The 18877-nt window shown below is 53.7% G+C and overlaps 1 protein-coding gene across 2 annotated transcripts; it reads right to left on the bottom strand.

Moving 5' to 3' along the window:
- Nucleotides 1-520: 520 nt before the first annotated feature.
- MAN2B1 (mannosidase alpha class 2B member 1) lies at nt 521-15969 on the bottom strand. Of its 2 annotated transcripts, none has more exons than XM_070416256.1 (24): nt 15765-15969; nt 14948-15050; nt 14601-14774; nt 14046-14239; nt 12855-12987; nt 12488-12633; nt 11986-12102; nt 9210-9295; nt 9006-9126; nt 8848-8926; nt 8537-8646; nt 8079-8186; nt 7669-7785; nt 6127-6336; nt 5207-5304; nt 5007-5124; nt 3768-3886; nt 3576-3677; nt 3289-3376; nt 3031-3111; nt 2348-2578; nt 1460-1615; nt 1251-1353; nt 521-751 (listed from the first exon to the last, which is right to left on the bottom strand). In XM_070416256.1, the coding sequence occupies exons 1-24, from the start codon at nt 15921-15923 to the stop codon at nt 642-644; spliced, it is 3063 nt and encodes a 1020-aa protein (XP_070272357.1). In that variant the 5' UTR covers nt 15924-15969; the 3' UTR covers nt 521-641. The 2 variants fall into 2 exon arrangements, with proteins under 2 accessions (XP_070272357.1, XP_070272358.1); XM_070416257.1 differs by having other exon boundaries at nt 9210-9292; nt 15765-15968.
- Nucleotides 15970-18877: the final 2908 nt, after the last annotated feature.

The raw sequence follows: 18877 nt of genomic DNA, 5'->3' as shown, positions 1-18877 counted from the left end.
CCGCCTGTCCCAGTCCCCGCTTTGGGACCTGCTGAATCCACTTCCTCCCCCAGGCCCTCCCAGGTTCCTCGCCTCAGGGCCAGGTCTAGGAGGCCCCAGGTGTGTATGGTTCACTGAGCGTGTGGTGGATGATGAGGCAGGTGTGAACAGTATAGAGCCGTGGTTCTCAACCTTGGCTGCACATTAGAATCACCTGGAAATCTTTTTAAAATCCCGATTTCTGGGCCTCATCCTCCGGAAATTCTGTTTGTTTGTTACTAATGTTGTAGCCCCACCCCATAACAAAGAAACAGAATTTCCGGAGGATGGGGCCCAGAAATCAGGATTTTAAAAAGATTCCCAGGTGATTCTAATGAGCAGCCAAGGTTGAGAACCACTGGTATAGAGTCTGGTGTAAGGATCCAGGCAGTGACCTCTCTGCAAGGCATCGGGTCAAGGGTCAGCTCAAGTCTGGAGACCTTTCTGGGTCATAAATTCCATCACCCTCAAAAAGAAATTCAGTCACACCTTGACCCAAGGCTTGGTAGTGGCATTTTAATGGCTTTCACTGGTGTAACAGCAGCAAGAAGAGAAGGGGAAGTTGGCCTGTCCCCTGCAGGAGGGGGCTCAGCTGGAAAGGGGGCAGCCTGCCCCCAGCAGGTCTAGCCTTCCTTTTCCCATCGAACGGAGGCCAGGAAGGTGCGGATTTCCATGGGCTGCAGTGTGATGCTGGCAGGGTCCAGCCGGGAGGGAGAGGGCTTGAGTGTGGGGCCTGGGGAGGTGCAGGGGAAGAATGAGGGACGCAGACTTACTCTGCCTGACTCCCCCCTCCCCTGTGCTCCCTCCCCTGAGCCTGGACACAGCCACACACCCTCAAATCTGTCGCCAGGGCCTCACTACCAGACTCTTCAATTGCTTCCTAGGGCCTGGATCCCTCCCCAGATCCCCAAGTCCCTCCCAATGCCTGGCCACTGCCCTCACACCCTCAAGTCCCACCTCAAGGATTGTCAAGCAAACCCCAAGGTTGATGAAAAGCCGCACCCCACTCCCAAACTAGACACTGACAGAGACTCAGATCTTGTCCTTGGGACTGCACTCCAACCTCAAAAACCCAAGATCCACCACTAGTTTGCTGTACTTATTTAAGACCCTGATACCCCCAGCCTGGATCTGAACACCACCACAGACCCTGGAGCTGCCCTGGGTCTTGGCCAACACTCCCACACCTTCCACACAGCCCCCAGCTCCCAACCCCAGGGGCAAGCCCTCACCCGTGTTTGGTGTCCACTGGAGCCTGGAGGCCTTGGCCCGGAGCTGGTTGGCAGCCAGCGTGGTCTCCTTAAGGTCGGTGATGGTGAAGGCAGAGAACAGGTCCTGCAGGCAGCGGATGGCAGGGCTGAGCGAGGGAGGGTCAACGCGAGGTTTCCCCTCTCCCTCCGCTGGCTTCTCTCCTGTTTCCTTCCCACTCTGCCCTCCTCACCCTCAAGTCCAAGGTAACTGGAGAGCTCAGGTTGCCGACCATGTCCTCCCCTAGAGCGAACTGGTGCTCCAGGCGCAGCAGCAGCATTTCCCGGCCCCAGCGGGCTAGCGTGAGCAGGTGCACATTGGGCGGCAGCTCCCGCCGCAATCCCGAGAACTGAGGAAAGGAGGGGGCGGGGCTGAGATGGGGGCGGGGCTGAGTAGGAGGGGAGGGGCTGAGCAGGGGGCGGGGCTGAGCCGGAGGAGAGGGGCTGAGCCGGAGGGGCGGGGGCTGATCTGGGGGCGGGGCTGAGCCGGGGGAGAGGGGCTGAGCCGGAGGGGCGGGGCGGGGGCCGGAGGGGCGGGGCGGGGCTGAGCTGGGGGCGGGGCAGGACTGAGCCGGAGGGGCAGGGCGGGGGCCGGAGGGGCGGGGCTGAGCCGAGCCAGAAGGCGAGGACCCGAGGGAGGGGAGGGGTTTGGTGAGGGGCGGGGTTTGGCCGTGGTCATCGGGGCAGGATTTAACGTGGGAAGGACCGGGCCCAGCCAGGAACGGAAAGGCTGTGCTAATGAGCGGATGGGGCAGGGCTGGGCTGGGGGCGTCCAAACGATCTGGCCTGAGACCCCAGAGAGGGCGGGGCTGAAGACGGAGAGGCGGGGCCGGCCGAGGGGCGGGGCGGGGCCTGGGGGAGGTAAGAAGGGCGAGCAGAGGTGCGGGAAGGGGCAGGAGCAGAGGATGTGAACCTCCTTGAGGGATGGGGCTGAGCTGCGACTGCACGCTAGCTAGGCCATGGCCTCCCCGGGAAGAGTTGGGGGCCGGCGACGTGGGTTCTGGCTGAGCCTAGAGAGATCCGCCCCCGCCCCTTCAGGCTTCCTCCAGCTCCTCTCTTTCTGCTGGCCCGCCACCCCTCACCTGCTTGCGCGGGGCGACCTCCAAGTGGTAGGGGGTGCCGCTGCCCCTGGCCAGCACAAGCTGCGGGGCCAACAGCTCCTTCTCCGCCTGCAACCGGTGCCCTACGGCCGCGGTCCGGGCCTTGTCCAGCAGCACGAGGTGCCGCCCTCGTACCCACAACCCCGACTCCGATGTCTCTAGCAGTGGCTCCCCAACTCCGCGATCGTCGTCTTTCAGCAGCCTTCGGTGCACCTGCGGGGAAAGTGGCCAAAAGAAGTGAAGACCCCTCTGGCCAATTTCAGGGCCAGAAATTGTGGGGACTTCCAGATAAATTGAACATTGGGGTGATCAGATGAGAATGAAGGTATGCTATAGGGGACCCCAGCAGATGTGGGGATCCTACCCACCAGAAGAGAGGGAGGTAGAGGCCTAAAGGAAGCCTGGGTAGAGCAGGTCAGAAATTGGAGGGGGCGCCTGCGTAAGGATTGAATAACAAGTATGGAGCAGCTCACCCTAACCCTCCCCCTCAATCTCACCCTCAAAAAAAAAGCATGGAGTAAACTTATTACATAGGAATGGAGGTCGCAGCTTGGGGGACCCCAAACAGAAGGGTGCAACTAGCAGAGAACCTGGCTTCCCGGTCCAGCAGGGGCCGGGGGGGCCTGGTGGGAGAAGCCTGGCTTAGATGGGCTCAGACCACTCACCATGAGCTCTATGGAGCCATCGCTCAGGCTGCTGCCCCCCTGGGAGCGGTCGGTCAGCACTGTCAGCTGCATGTTCCCATCCTGGGGGCAAGGGATGAGAGTGAGGAAGGACACTGCCAGCCAGGCCGGGCCCCAGGCAGGCAGCACAGGGCATGGTGGGCACGGCCAAGACGCTGGGAGATGCTAAGAATGAGAGGTGACACCACTGTGTAGAAGAGGGTCTGGAAAAGGTGGGGAGCAGGATAGGGGAGGGGGTACCGTAATGTAAATGCGGGTGTTGACTGGATAGTAGTTTCCTGCCACTGGCTCCGTCTGGTTCAGCTCCCAGGTGGGACGATAATCCCGCCTGAGGGGGTGGGGGGAGGGAGAGGGTTTGGTCGGTCAGTCCTGGGTTCTGGCTTCCCTTCCCCAACTCCCTTTCCCAGGCTCACCCACTCCTCACTCCCCCTTCATACTCTCCCACCCACACTCATAGGATCGGCAGATGCCCCCATCACCCATGGGCCCCAACACCACAGTCCTCCTGGGTGCCCCCATCACCCCACCTCCTCTCCAGGATCTCCCGGCCATTGCTGTCGGTGAAGAAGAGTCCCTTTGTCTCCAGCGCAGTGTCAAAACGACTGATGACTTCCTTCCCCCAGTCATCACTAGACCCAATGGAATAGGAAAACGGTGAGCCAGGCCTACCATCACTCTGCCCTGGCCCCTACCCCAGAAGCCCAGTCTGTGCCACTCACCCCACGGGTATTGGTCCCACCGTCCACTCCAGCTCCAGGTGCCGCTGTCCCGGGTACAGGCGCACCACCTGGGAACACCAGGCTGAGAAGTTCTGGTGCACCTCCTGCACCAAGGCCGTCTGCAGGCACATTGGGCAAGTGTGAGCTTGCACCTGAGCGGAGGTGGGCCCTACAAATACCCACCCCTGCCGTGAACCTCACAAAGGCCTACACCAGGGTCAGCCCCACCAAGAGCATGAGAACACAACCTACCTGCCTCATCTGCCTAGGAGTGAGGCCCATACTTCCCGCCACAGTCAATGCCACATAATTCTCGCTTGCTACCCCATCCTCCTCCTTAGAACAGGATTCTAGCTGGGCATGTGGCTACCTACAATAAAGACTGTATGGCCCAGCCTTCCCTGAGGCTATCAGTAGCTGTGGTCTGCCCAATGCAGTGATTAAAGTGGTGTGAACATTTCTTGCCCCTCCCACTAGCTCAAATGCAAATGTAATGGCTGGAGCTTGAGCAGCCATCTTGGGTTATGAGGTAGAAGCTGAATGCTGAGGAAGGCAGAGCAATGAAATAGGAGGGGCCTGAAGGACTGTGGAACCACCCCACCCACCCTGGATGGTCCAGCCAGACTTTCTGTTCCATGGAAAGACCCTGCCTTGTTTTAGGCAGTTAAATTGGGTAATTCTGTTACAGCAGTAAAACTATATCCTAACCCAGGTATGCAGACCTTCCCGTCAAAGGTGAGTCTTACCATTACCTGCCCCATTCCCATCCTAACAGGAAGTGTTCACAAGAAGCCCCTGTTCCCGACCAGATGCATGCTCAGCTACCCACTGGTGAGAACCACCCAAGCCCTATCCAAGTGTGAACTCTCCAGTACCCACCCCAAATATAATCCTGTCCTAGCACAGATCCTTGGTGAACTCTTCAAGATACTCTACCTATTTCTCCCCATTGACTCCACACCCTACTGACCCCCACAGCAGATGTGAATGCCTTGGTATACCACAACATAAAAGCTGATGAATACCAGCCCTGTGGAAGGATTTCCCATCTTCCCCTCGGTCTTAGCCCTCTGATCTGATGGAGACACACATCCGTCCCCCTTCCCCACTCCCACCCAACACATTGCATACCACCCTCCCAGACTGCACACATGCGCGCACACACACACACACACACACGCACGCGTGCGCACACACACACACAACCCAAATGCCCACTCATCATTCTTGGCCCCGGACCTTCACCAGGCGGGTTTGAGCCCAGCGGCTGATTAACAGAGGTTTCTGTTGGTTGGGTCTGAAGATGTAGGCACCTGAGGCCTGGGAGCTTAGAGTGTTTCCTGTACTGGCGTTGTACCTGGGGCCGGGAAAGGTAAGTGTCAGGTAAGAGACCCCAGCTCTCCTCCCAGCCCCTCCCTGGCCTGGTGGGCATCCCTCACCAGTAGAAGGCTTGGTGAACAGGCAGCAGGAGGTGCTGCTCCAGGTTCTTCATCTCCACCAAGAGCCCCGTGTCAGGGTCAAAGCTGGCCGAGATGTACTGGGCAGAAGAGGGTGGACAGATGTTAATGAGCATCCCTTCAGCCAAGGGCAATTTCCTCCTTCCTGGGACTCAGGAGAAAGCCCTAGAGTCACTCTCCCCTCCTCTCTCTTGCTCACTCTTCACTCCTGACCCTACTGGCAAATCCTAATAGCTCCACCTTCTGCCTTATCATCAGTCTGCCCTCTTCTGACCATCTCCCAGGCCTTCCTGGACTAGTGAGTGCTGCTGACCAATGCCTAGTCTCCGGGTCTTATTTCAGACCAAAGGGTCACAGGTTTGATTCCGGTCAAGGGCACATACATCAGCTGCAGGCTGGATCCCTGGGCCGGGGCACATGGGGGAGGTAACAATCAATGTGTCTCTCTCACATCAATGATTCTCTCTCTCTGTCTCTCCCCCTCCCTTCCACTCTCTCTAAAATCAATCGGAGAAAAAATATCTTCAGATGAGGATTAACACAAAAAAAGGAAATTTATAAATTTTAATTTATTTTAGGGCTTTGTCTGCTGCTCCCTGCCTGCCTGGATTCCTCTTCCCCCAAAATGTCCTCCGAGTGGGCTTCACTTAATTTGCAGGCCCCTATCACCATCAGCTCTGACTGTCATCTGTCAAGTGCCACCATAATCACACCAGTCCCTCAAAACAGCCCCGGGAGAGAACATTGAAACTCAAAGGAAGGCAGTCACTCACTCCAGGACACACAATGGGGGGTGGTGACATTAGACCATGAACCCAAGACCTGCTGACCCAGAGGTCAGCTCACTATGACATCTCAAACTTGTCGCTGGGGCAGAGAAGGGGATCTGAATGGGTTCTCACCTCATTTTGGATGGTCAAGACACGGGACGAGGGCTTGACCCGAGATGAGGACTTGATCCAAGATAAGGACTTGTGGAATCTGGGCTCAGGGCGGTCAGCCCGTGGGCTCCTGCCAGGTACCTGGGTTACTGAGTAGATGCTGAAGCCAAGGGCAGGCACTGAGGCTGAGAAAAGCAGCTCCTGTACATCTGAGCTGGGCATTGTCACCACCTCAGGACAGGGAGAAGGGAATCAGAGTCAAGAGGCTGTGCGTACACACATGGAGGCGTATATACTGGGAGGGGTCATACTCCAAAAGGGGAAGGAGTCCCAGGACAGGGAGAAGAAATGTAGGTGTTGGGCGGGATAATGAGGCGGGGAGGGAATTCTGGGTTCAAGATTGCAGAGAATGCCGAAACCGGTTTGGCTCAGTGGATAGAGCGTCAGCCTGCGGACTGAAAGGTCCCAGGTTCGATTCCGGTCAAGGGCATGTACCTGGGTTGCGGGCACATCCCCAGTAGGAGATGTGCAGGAGGCAGCTGATCGATGTTTCTCTCCCATCGATGTTTCTAACTCTCTATCTCTCTCCCTTCCTCTCTGTGAAAAATCAATAAAATATATTTAAAAAAAAAAAAGATTGCAGAGAAGCCCTAGCCGGTTTGGCTCAGTGGATAGAGCATCAGCCTGCGAACTGAAAGGTCCCAGGTTTGATTCTGGTCAAGGGCACATGCCCAAGTTGTGGGCTCGATCCCAGTGAGGGACTTGCATGAGGCAGCCGATCCATGATTCTCTCTCATCATGGATGTTTCTATCTCTCTCTCCTTCTTCCTTCCTCTCTGAAATCAATAAAAATTAAAAATAAAAAGATTGCAGAGAAGATTCAGTAGATAGAAAACAACCCATAGGGAGGGTAGAGAGACTGTAGGAAGGGGGAGAAGTGAGGGAGTAAGTGGGGGAAGGGATCTTTGAGGCAGAGGAGTGAGGGAAAAACAAGATTCCTGGGGGAGGAAGAGGTTCGTGGGAAGAGGCCTTTCAGGATGAGAGTAGTATCCATAAATAGAAAAATATTTCAGCCCCAGCCAGTTTGGCTCAGTGGATAGAGCGTCGGCCTGCAGACTGAAGGGTCCCGGGTTCCATTCCAGTCAAGAGCACAGGCCTGGGTTGTAGGCTAGATCCCCAGTAGGAGGCGTGAAGGAGGCAGCCAATCAATGATTCTCTCTCATCATTGATGTTTCTATCTCTCCCTCTCTCTCCCTTCCTCTCTGAAATCAATAGCAACATATGTTTTTAAAAAAAGAAAAATATTTCATGGAGAGATATTACAAAGAGGGAAATACAGGGGAGGAATGTTCCCAGGAGATTTGATATTAAGGGGCAGAGGGGGCAGATTCAGAGGAGGAAGAGAAAGTACTGGGCCTGAGGTACTCATGGACGGGCAGGTATCCATGAAGACAAGTATCCAAGGAGGCACGGGGTCCATGAGGGGAAGGAGAAATGCCCATGAGGGCAGGGAGTCATTGGAGGAGGGGGGTCACGGGAGGAATATTCATTAAATGAGCTCACATCGCTGGGCACAACTGCACCACTGGGATCCTTCACAAGGAAAATGTGTTTGCTGACTGGGAGCCGCACCATCCAGTTTACTTTCCGCCCCAAAGGGTTATAAACGGTCACCTGGAACTGGGGAGGGAGATCGGGGTGCGCATGAGTCACAGCAGGCCTTCTCCAAACCCAGGCACGATGCACTGCCACGACCCTGGGTGATCCAAGCCCCTGTGTGGTCTCCATCCAGCCCCGGCTACACTGTGGCCCAGGGGATCTGGCCCAGAGGGACCCCCCAAAATAATTTGGCCACCAGTCCCACCTCATCTTCTCCCAGTCGGGGATCTGCAGCTCTCATCCCACCCATTAGACCTGCCTTCCCGCCCCGCCCCCCACCCCACCGTAGCCCACCCATCCCAAGCGTGGCTCACGCTCTTTGAAGTCTGGCTGAGCGGACACTGGCTGGTGTTGAGATTGCGGCAGAAGGTGAACTCTTCCTTGGAGCCGCTGAGCCGCGCTAGCGCATTGCTCAGGAGAACCTGGGGAGGAACATAAAGGCAGGGGTCCACTCTGCAAGCCCGTGGGAGCTTCCTCGCCCCACCCAGGTCCCGCCCTACAAGCCCTTCTGGGCCCTGCCCCATTTCTGTCTCCGCACTCCCACCCCCCACCCCAGTAGCCCTTCCACGCCTCGCCCGATTCAAGACCCCTCATCCCAGGCCCCGCCCCACTGGCTCTTATAGGCTCTGCCCTGGTGCCTGGTCCTGCCCCGTTCTTATCTATGCCCCTCCTGCCGCCAGCCCCGCCCCACAAGCCCTTCTAGACTCCACCCCCCTGCTTTGACCACGCCCTTCCTGCCTCCGCCCTTATGCCCCAGACCCCGCCCACGCACCTCACAGGGCTCCCAGCCTGCTGCCAGCTGGCGAGCGTAGTCATTGGCCACATGCTGCTTGGAAGTCCCACTGACGGCATCGTGGTGCTGGAGCACAGCCATTGCCTCATCTGCAGGCAGATGGTGGTGAGCGAGTGGTGAGCTGGGTGGGGTCGGTGCAGGACTCTGAGCCCTGATCTCAGAGAGATGCGAATGGTCACGTGCAGGGCGCCAGGGTTCTTAGGGGCTTTGAGAAGGGACTCCAGGATGAGGCCATGGTCTGGTGTCCAGCTTGGGCCCCGCCCCCACCCCCTCACCAACCATACACCTACTGAGGGGTGCACTGTCTCCAGAGCCATAGGGTCCCATGTTGGCCGCTGGACCTGCCAGTGCCTCCAGCTGGTTGCATACCTAGGAGGCAGGGAGTATGTTGAGGGACGGGGCCGGCTGGGACCCCTAAGCTGCCCCCTTGAGTCTAGCACCCACCCACCTGCAGGAAGTTATAGCTGAGGCGCTCGTAGCGTTTGAGGGCCGGCCGGCTGGTAAAGTAGCCAGTCCAGAACATGTGGGGGCCATCGGCATAGGGGAAGAAGTCATCCTGTTTCACCGACCTGCAGCGGCAGAGGCATTGCGGGAGAGTCACTACCCACAGGGCATGCACACCCCCCTCAAGCTCCCCAGGTCCCCCACATACCAGGTGAGGTTGGCCTTGTTCAGCTCCCAGAGGTAACAGGCCGGAGTGGAGTAGAGAACATTGACACGGCTCCCATTGGCCTGCTGCTGGGGGAAGGTGTTGCATGTGTGAGCCCTCTGGAGTCTGCAACTTCCTGAGGGGGTGGGCCCACAGGTGGGCAACACATACACACATTTATGCATCCAGTGGGTTCAGATTCTCTTAGTACACATTTTGAATGCAAACCAATAATCAAGTGTGAAGATGTATTTTGGCCAAACCTAAATATTACCAGCCTGGAAAGAATTTCAGTGATGCAAGAATAAATCTGAAATATTACTAAACTTTTTAAATAATTCCTATTGTATTATTAAAAACTTTCATGGGAAAATTAAGTCTGACATATAGGGCAGGAATAATCATTTCTCAGCACTGTCAGGTTATTGCTAAATGACACAATTGTCATAATGAATAGAGGCTCACTTTCAACTGAGGGAGGTAGAGGAACAGGCTCAGTTGGTTAATGTGTCGTCCCAATATGCCAAGGTTGTGGGTTTGATCCCCGGTCAGGGCACATACAGGAATCAACCAATGAATGCATCAATAAGTGGAACAACAAATCAATGTTTCTCTCTCTCTCTCTCTCTCTTTCTCTCAAATGAATCAATAAAAACATTTTTTTTAATAAAAAGAAGGTGACATCTTCCATGAGGAAAGGATGTTTGTATCAGTACCTGGTACAAGTAGATGCTCATTCACTCACTTGAAGGGAAGTGCATGAGACCACAGGCCTTTATGTGCGGACACACATCTACAGTCTTCAGCATAGTCATATACACCGTTACATACACAGACCCACATACACACTGTATTCACTCAGCAATCACTCAATTCTTCAACATGCTCGGGATGGCTGACGCAAACTAGAACCACAGGCCAGCCCCGCTCTCATGGGATTCACAGCCAAGTGCAGGAGAAAGACTGGACAGATAGTCAGTTGGTTACAATCGGCCTGGATGTGACAGGTATTTGTGAGGACTGGTGTGAGTACAGAGGAAGAGCAAGAGCTCTACTTAGGGTTTGTGAATGCTTCCTGGAGTAAGAAACATTGGTATCTTAAAGGAGAAGCAGAATGTTTTCAACCTCAAATAATAATAATAAATTAAAAACATAATATTTATTATTTACCCAGCACTGTTCTAACTGATCTGTGTAAATGAACTCATTAAACTCTCATCCACAGCCTTAACAGGTGAGAACCACTATTATGCCCTTTTTCTAGATAAGAATACGGGGAGGTACTGAGTACTAAACATTTCTGAAGGTCACAGAGCCAGCAAGTGGCAGAGCCAGGATTAGAACTGAGAGATTCCCACTTCCAGTAGAATGGAGTGGTCAAAGAAGCCGTCAGTGGTGGGAGAAAAAACAAGAAAGTGTGATGTCCTGACAGCCCAGGAACATGGTATCTGCAGAAGGAAGTGATCAGGTTTTTCAAGGCTCCTCAGGGACATGGGGAAGACTGAGAAATGTCTTTTGGAAGATCCTTGGTGAAGTTCCTGAGAGCTGTTTTGGTGAAACAGCAGTGCAGGGAGCAAGCAGACGTTGAGGACATGGAGACTGTGCTGATAGACAACTCTGAGGAGGGAAGTGATGGGAAGGGACATCTTAGATGGAAGAGGGGAGACAGGTTCTGTGCTGATGGGAGAGTGACTGCCTGCCCACACAGCCACAAGCCACAGGCCAATTACAAGAGCCACACCAATACATCTGAATAATGGCCACCCAAAACCTTCCATGTCCTAATACCTGTGACATGGCAAACAGGAATTAAGTTTGCAGGTGGAATTAAGTTGCTAATCAGATGAACTTAAAACAGATATTATCCTGTCCTAGCTGGTTTGGCTCAGTGGATAGAGCGTTGGCCTGTGGACTGAAGGGTCCCAGGTTTGATTCCGGTCAAGGGCACATGCCCTGGTTGTGGGCTCGATCCCCCGGGGGGGTGGGGGGTGGGGGAGGGGCAGGAGGCAGCCAATCAATGATTCTCTTCATTGATGTTTCTATCTTTCTCTCCCTCTCCCTTCCTCTCTGAAATCAATAAAAATATATTTTAAAAAAAACAAAAAATAGATATTATCCTAGATTATCTGGGTGACCCCAATGTAATCACAAGGGTCTTTAAAAGTGGAAGAGGGAAGTGAAAGAAGTAAGAGTGAGAGAAAGAGATGTGGCAGTGGAAGCAGGATCAGACTTTAAGATGGAGGGAGGGTGCCATGAGCCAAGGAACATGGGCGGCCTCCAGAAGATGAGCAAGGCAAGGAAATTTTCCCCTAGAGCAGTGGTTCTCAACCTTGGCTACACATTAGAATCACCTGGGAATCTTTTTAAAATCCTGATTTCTGGGCCTCATCCTCCGGAAATTCTGTTTCTTTGTTACTAATGTTGTGGCCCCACCCCATAACAAAGAAACAATTTCCAGTGGAGGAGGCTCAGAAATCAGGATTTTAAAAAGATTCCCAGGTGATTCTAATGTGCAGCCAAGGTTGAGAACCACTGCCCTAGAGCTTTCAGAAGGAATACAGCCCTGCTGACATGCTGATTTTAGCCCCATGACACCAGTGTTGAACTTCTGACCTATAGAACTCTAAGATAATATATTTCTGTTTGAAGCTGCTACATTCCTGGTGATTAGCTCATTATAGGAGCAAAAGAAAACTAAGAGAGCACCCATAGCTACTCCCCTTGACCCAAGGCCCGGGGATCTAAGCACCGCATGTGCACACAGGGTGGACACACTCACCTGGGCATTGACCAGCTGGATGAGCTTGTCAAGGTTCTTGAACCACATGTTGGCATTCTCATATTGGAAGTCCGAACCCATGGTCATCACAGTGTGGTTGGTGCGGTAGAACTGACCCTGCAGACAGAGTGGGGGTGTCCTCAGGCCAGAGTGTCCTCGCCACCCCTGTGCACAGCTGTGTCTTGGTATATATGTGGTCAACTGTGAATTCACAGTAGCATGGGGAGAGGGGTGGGACATGAATAAAAATAGCCACAAGTTGTTGAGTTAATTCTCTTGGGCCTGCCATGCTGTTTCATGACCATGGTGAGTGTGTGGGGAGGGGAAGGGCTCCACAGGCTTCTAATCAGGAGCAAATCCAGAAGGAGGACATGGTGAGGTGAAGGGACTATGACCTTCCTCTGAGGGTAGGAGGAGGTATTAGGGAATCAATCCCTGGGCTGTGAGAAGGACCTGATGCAGTATGTACCCCTGTTTTCCGGGTTCTGGGCACTGGGGATACCTGGTCTTTGGCTAACTTTAGGAAGTAATCAACCAGATCTTCGGCGTTGTACTCAGGGCTGTGGCGGTCATCCACGATGGGTTTGTCAGCACACACGACGTCCCAGCACAGGTTCTCCGGTGGGTTGTAATTGTTGGGGAGCACACCTGTGGCCACACTAGACTCAGGGGGTAGCCCAGCGCCCTGGACCTGCCCTGGAGTCACAGCCTGCAGTGCCCCACCCAAGTCGGACTTCAGAATTTGCAGGGGCCCAGCGCAAAGTGCTGAGCTCTTGGTGGTAAATTATTAAAAACTTCAAGATGATGACAGCAGAGTGTAAAGCCATGCCTTTGGAGGCGACCCTGCCCCCACCTATCCACCCCCTTACTGGTGAAGAGGTCGGCGGTGGGGGGCTTCAGGCTGGCACTGCCCCGCCACACCTGCTCCATCTCAAGCTTCATCTTCCGCACCGATTTATCTTGGTAATCCAGGCGCCCGAAGAAGAAGCCGTCAAAGCCCATCTGGGAGAGGTGGGGGATGAGGACAGGAATGAGGGCAGGGTGACTAAGTGCGAGGCCTTCTCACCACCACCCTCCAGCCCCCCTCCGCATGAAAGGGGTGGGTCAGAGCACAGAAAAAAGCAGCTCTATCCCTCTCTCCCTCTCCCTTCCTCTCTCTGACATCAATACATATATATATATATATATATATATATATACATAGATAGATAGATAGATAGATAGATAGATGATAGATGATAGAGATAGATATAGATATGTAGATATCTATATCTATCTATATATATTTTTTTTTATTGATTTTTTACAGAGAGGAAGGGAGAGAGATAGAGAGTTAGAAACATCAATGAGAGTGCCGAAACCAGTTTGGCTCAGTGGATAGAGCGTCGGCCTGCGGACTCAAGGGTCCCAGGTTCGATTCCGGTCAAGGGCATGTACCTGAGTTGCAGGCACATCCCAAGTGGGAGATGTGCAGGAGGCAGCTGATCGATGTTTCTAACTCTCTATCTCTCTCCCTTCCTCTCTGTAAAAAATCAATAAAATATATTTTAAAAAGAAACATCGATGAGAGAGAAACATCGATCAGCTGCCTCCTGCACATCTCCTACTGGGGATGTGCCCACAACCCAGGTACATGCCCTGACCGGAATCGAACCTGGGACCCTTGAGTCCGAAGGCCGACGCTCTATCCACTGAGCCAAACAGGTTTCGGCATATTTTTTAAGTGTATATATTCCCACTTCTGCAGGCTGAGAATGGAAGGGGTCATGGCACTGGTCAAGAAGCCTCTTGCAAAACAGGGCAGGCCTCCACCTGCCACCTGGCTTGGGGAGGAGCCAGGATCCTAGCAAATGGGGCAGGGCCAGGAGAGGGGGAGAGGGGCAGCTAGAGGGGGGTGGTCAGCAGAGAGAGGCCGAGGCCAGAGAGGAAAAGGAGTGGGGTTCCAGGGGCAGGGTCTCAAGAAGTTAGAGGGACAGGTCCCAAGGACGGGCGGGGATTGAGTGGCCGAAGGAGGAGTCAAAGCAATGAAGGGGAAGGCCCAAGGGAGGCAGGGAAAGTACCTGCGCAAACAGTGAGGCCTGCTCCCGAGAATGGCCAAAGGGGTCGATGTGCCAGGCCACACGGGGGCGCCCGTCATTGCCAAACGTGTCCTCAAGGAAGCGGAGCCCTAGTGTCATCTGGTCTATGATGGCTCCGTAGTGGGTGGCCGCCTCATCATTCATCACCCAGCCACCGTTGGCAAACTCCAGGCGCCCTGTGCCAGAAGGGGCAAAATCCAGGTAGGCTGTCAGGGCCGGGAGTGGGGCTGGGGTTGGCAATGCAGGGGATGAGAAGACCTGCCTGCATGCCCAGGCCTGGAAGAAGAGAGGTCTCCCCCAGGCCAGTATAGCCAGATATGGAACAGAGGGCCTCCTGCATGGCAGGCTTCCCAGAGGATCTATTGGAGATGGGGCCTTGCAGGATGCATAAGAGTTCTACAAAGAAAGGGAAATTCCAGGCAGGCAGATCACATGCGCAGTCAGTCTGCACGTAGCGTGATAAAATCTCAGAAGGCAGGATGGCAAAAACAGAAGCTAGGCTGGGCTTCCTCTTTTCACTTCCTTAGGGCAGCTCACCCTGGCGCACCAGGTCCCGCACAATATCCTGTGTTGCATTTGTCTGTTGATGCCACCAACGGGAGAAGAAGGCCATCTCCACGTAGACGAAGCGACGGGTGGGCTCCGCCAGCAGGGAAGAGATGACAGAGTCTAGGATGTACTGAACACCTGCATGTTGGATTCTATTGTGGACTGTGGACACAGGGGTCAAGCAATCAGGGACCAGCAAGCCAAAGGGGACATTCCTAGACACAGGACCCCAAGCTGGGCATTGCCCCCACCCTAATATCCAGGACCCACAGAGGATGTGAAGAGCTCGGAGGGATCAGGGGAGTCCCAAGCGTCAGTCCCCACCCTCTACTCACTGCCATAAAAGTACTGGTCCACGGTCTTGAGCCAGCCCACGTCATCGTGTGTGTGGGCCAGCAGGTGCACATTGAGCATGTTCGGCTTCACCGTGGGGCATGTCTGCACAGGGACCCCAAATGCACACTCACACACCTTGTCTCCCCAAAGTTAAGAGGCAGGTTGGGGTGGGAGCAGGGGTGGGGGGCACAAGGTAAGTCTTGATCTAGAGGTGAGTAACTCAGAGAGGTCGGGACAGGCACTCCCAGGGAGGACACACACATAGTTGCACTGACGGATACAACTCCCTAGCGGCACACTCCTCAGGGCAGCTCTCATTCATACCCTGGGAAAATAATAGTAGTAGCTAATATTTATTAAGCATTTACAAATACCAAGCAGCCACCTTGCGGGACAGGGACACTATTATCTCCAGTTTGCAGATGAGAGCACTGAGATCAGAGAAGTGTAGTGATGACAGTCCCGCAGCCAGGAAGTGCAAGGGCCAGGCTGGAACTCCAGGCCGGCCGCCGCGAGCTCCAGTTCTCAACCAGCATCCGCCCCCAACCCCCACACGCACACGCCCAATCACACGGTTCAATGCATGCAAAGTCCAGGCAAACTGACCCACAGAAGCAGGAAAGCAGGCACCGGCAGCCCCATTCTCAGACGCGCGGAGCCAGACCTCCCACTGACACAAAGCACGCCCTCAGACCACACAGTCATATTAGCAACCATAAACCAGGCAACCACAGAACAGACCCACCCACACCTCCAGACCCTCCTCGGGGCTTCCCTCTGGCTTGTGGACATTTCCGCTCGCCGACTCCCGCTCACCTCGTATCCCGCGGCCCGAACGCTGGGCGCAGCCAAAAGCAAAAAAAGGAAGGAAAGAGGTGGGAGCGGTGGGCACAGTGCACGCGAGCTCGTCCAGGGCCACGCTGCGCCCCGGCCGCCGCCGACGCGCACCCCCAAAGGCCGCGCGCGGGCTCCCATGGCTGCTCCGCCGCCGCCGCCACCTCGCCGCGGCCACTGCCTACACTACAGCCAGTTCCCGGCCCCGCAAAGGCCCAGCAAAGCCCCGCCCCCATTTGCGGCCTAGCCAATGGGAGCTTGTGGAGGCGGGGCTAGGGCGCAACTCGGCCTGTTATTGGATTGAGGCCGTAGTTCCGGATACTCCTACAGTCCCTGGCCCGCCCACCCTCCGTTTGGCAGAAGAGCCTTGAACGTTTCGCCGCCTTGGTGTGGACTGGGAGACCCCCCGGAGGTCTCAGATTTCCCTCCCCGAGCCGGGTTGCCTAGGCGGTGCCCGGGGTCCTCCGGCGTTCCATTAGCCTTCAGGGCTAGGAGCAGGGAGGGTTTCATGGGCGTCCTGTTCTGTCCAATAGGAATTGAGCGCTGGGGATGGGAGGCTTGCAGCCTCCTTGAGAGAAGTTAGTACACGCAGACCCAGGAAAAAGCCCCAAGGCTGAAAATCTATCTCCATGAGCAGAGGGCAGGGGAAACCAAAGAACGAGTCTTCCCTCCCACTAGTCTAAAAATTAATGGAGCTTGTTAAGGGAAACTTACCTAAGAGGCACCTCTTGCGTGACTACAGGAGGAAATGGGTCCCTGTGCCGCTTGACAGGTGCCAAAGAATTATATAGGGGAAGGGGAGAGGGGCGGACAGTCATAGGTACTAGTACACGAATGCTACCAGGTATGGAGATTATTTCACATGTTTGAACGGGCCAGGACAATAACCTGTTCCCGGAACCAGCGCAGAGCGGGAGGCAAAGGGAGGTACTGGTTTATGTCAGAGTGAACATCAAATACAGTCAGGCAGTGTCTCAGGGAGGTTTGCAGTAGGCAATCTCCCCCTTCTGGCCCAGGTCCAGCTCTCGGGTCCAGCAGTGGTAACTTCACGGAAGTCTCTCCTCCACACTCTACCCCTCATGACCAGCTCTTACAATCTCACATGACCCCGTTCCCCACGGTGCCCTGAGTGGTCAGCACGGGGCTTCAGTAGCAGGGAAGTAGCTCTCTTAGTTGCCAGTTGACCTCATTGGAGACATAGTCGGCAGCAACAGTACCGACACATACAAGAAAAGAGACCAGTTAAAAGAAGCAATCCAAGTATTAGTAACTTTTTCCATCTTGCGTCCCCTCTGCCAGGACCTAAACCGGTGGATTAGTAAGTCACCTAGGTTTTGGCTGGGTCATTTAAGGCATTTACATGAGTTTTCATATGTACTAACAAAGAAGAAATATTAGCAGATTCACCTGGTATAAGAACACAACATTCAGTTTGGATAATGGCACAGGTCCCCCACCCCCCACCACACACATACACAGGCCTGTAAGGGATTGCTACAGGAACAGCAGGAAATCTAAGGTCAGAAAGACAAATAGTTAGCCCTGGCTGGTTTGGCTCAGTGGATAGAGCATCAGCCTGCAGACTGAAGGTTCCCGGGTTTGATTCCAGTCAAGGGCACTTATCTCAGTTGCAGGCTCCTCCCCAGCCTGGGCCCTGGTCAGGCTCATGCAGGGGGCAACCAATCGATGTATTTCTCTCACATCCACATCAATATTTCTCTCTGTTTTTCCCTCTCTCTTCCACTCTCTCAAAAAAAAAAATCAATGGAAAAATATCCTCAGGTGAAGATTAAAAAGAAAAAAAAGACAAATATTTAGTAGGGACTTGAATTGGGAGATCTATGAGAATTATACTTGCAGTCTGATCTTTAGATGTTAGTGTAGCCGCAGTGTTTGGAACCTGGCCAGGCTGTGTAAACCATACTTGTTGGTCAGAAAGAAATGGTGCTCTTCCTCACCAACAAGTAAGGAGGTGAATAGGGGGAGGACTGTATTAGATCAGGACCCCTACCTTCTCCCCTCTTTCAATGGTGCATGTACCAGTCTGAGTATAGCCATCTCCATGGCTCCTGACTGCATTAGGGTAATAGGGTCCTACGGGAGACTGAGCAGTTCCTCTCCCCCAGGTGCATGAAGTAACCAACCCATCACAGGGTGTATCTCATTGCAGATTCCAGTGAATGTTCCAGGGACGATAAGGCCTGGTGCCTTCAATATCACGGCCCACTGGTCCATGGCAGCATCAAGACTATTACTGCGACCTTTGTTTCTCACACCTTAACCATACTGGGTGCCTCGTTTGAGCTCCCAGCCTGGCATACAGAGCAATAGGCCCCACTGTTGATCATTTAAGAGTATTTACACTTGGGAAAACACCTTTGTATACAGGCCAAAGTTGGTTTTCTAGTTAGTAAGTTAATCTGTTAAGGACCCCATTTTTTGAAAAATAGATTTTTATTCCTTCAGAGAGAAAGGGAGGAGAAAGAGACAGGAACATTAATGATGAGAGAGAATCATTGATCGGCTGCCTCCTGCACGCCCCACACTGGGGATCAAGCTCAAAACCCGGGGATGTGCCCTGACTGGGAATCAAACCATGACCGCCTGGTTCATAGGTCGATGCTCAACCACTGAGCCACACCAGCCGGGCAAGACATATCTGTTTTAATTAAACCAACACACTTAAACTAGCTTTAATGACAAATCATGTGATCTTCCCAGAGCATGTGGTTCTGAGAAAGCATTTGGCTTAATTTCTGTATCTCTGAGAATTTTAGAATACCCAATCCTTAATTTATAGAAGCACTTCATTCCATTAAGCCAACTAAACATAGCTCTTTTACAAGTTAGCAACACCATTTCGAGGTAGAAACTACTACACCAAAACAACACATATATACACACACATGAACATATGGCTTCTAAAAAAGAGGTGGGATCTGTTCAAAGGAGCTTCCCCGCTGCCCACCCCGCCTTTATCTGCCAGTCCCTCTGCTAACAGAGTTGTAGACATTCTAACATCTTTTTCTAGTTTCAGTTTTTCCTTTCTAACCCTGTCTTTTGCTTCTAGCTGGGCATCTGTGACCAGCCTACAG

This window comes from Myotis yumanensis, unplaced genomic scaffold (assembly GCF_028538775.1).
Source record: "Myotis yumanensis isolate MYYU_CA2020_CCGP unplaced genomic scaffold, mMyoYum1.0.hap1 SCAF_5, whole genome shotgun sequence".
Classification (NCBI taxonomy): Eukaryota; Metazoa; Chordata; class Mammalia; order Chiroptera; family Vespertilionidae; genus Myotis; species Myotis yumanensis.
This window is presented reverse-complemented; position numbering and strand designations above follow the sequence as displayed.

Coding starts and splice junctions, on each gene's coding strand:
- MAN2B1 (XM_070416256.1), bottom strand. CDS start 15,923: ATGGGAGCCCGCGCGCGGCCTTTGGGGGTGCGCGTCGGCGGCGGCCGG. Junction 12,988..14,045: donor AGGCCTCACTGTTTGCGCAG/GTACTTTCCCTG, acceptor CACCTCTCCCAG/ATGGGCTTTGACGGCTTCTT. Junction 5,125..5,206: donor GTTCACCAAGCCTTCTACTG/GTGAGGGATGCC, acceptor TCCCGGCCCCAG/GTACAACGCCAGTACAGGAA.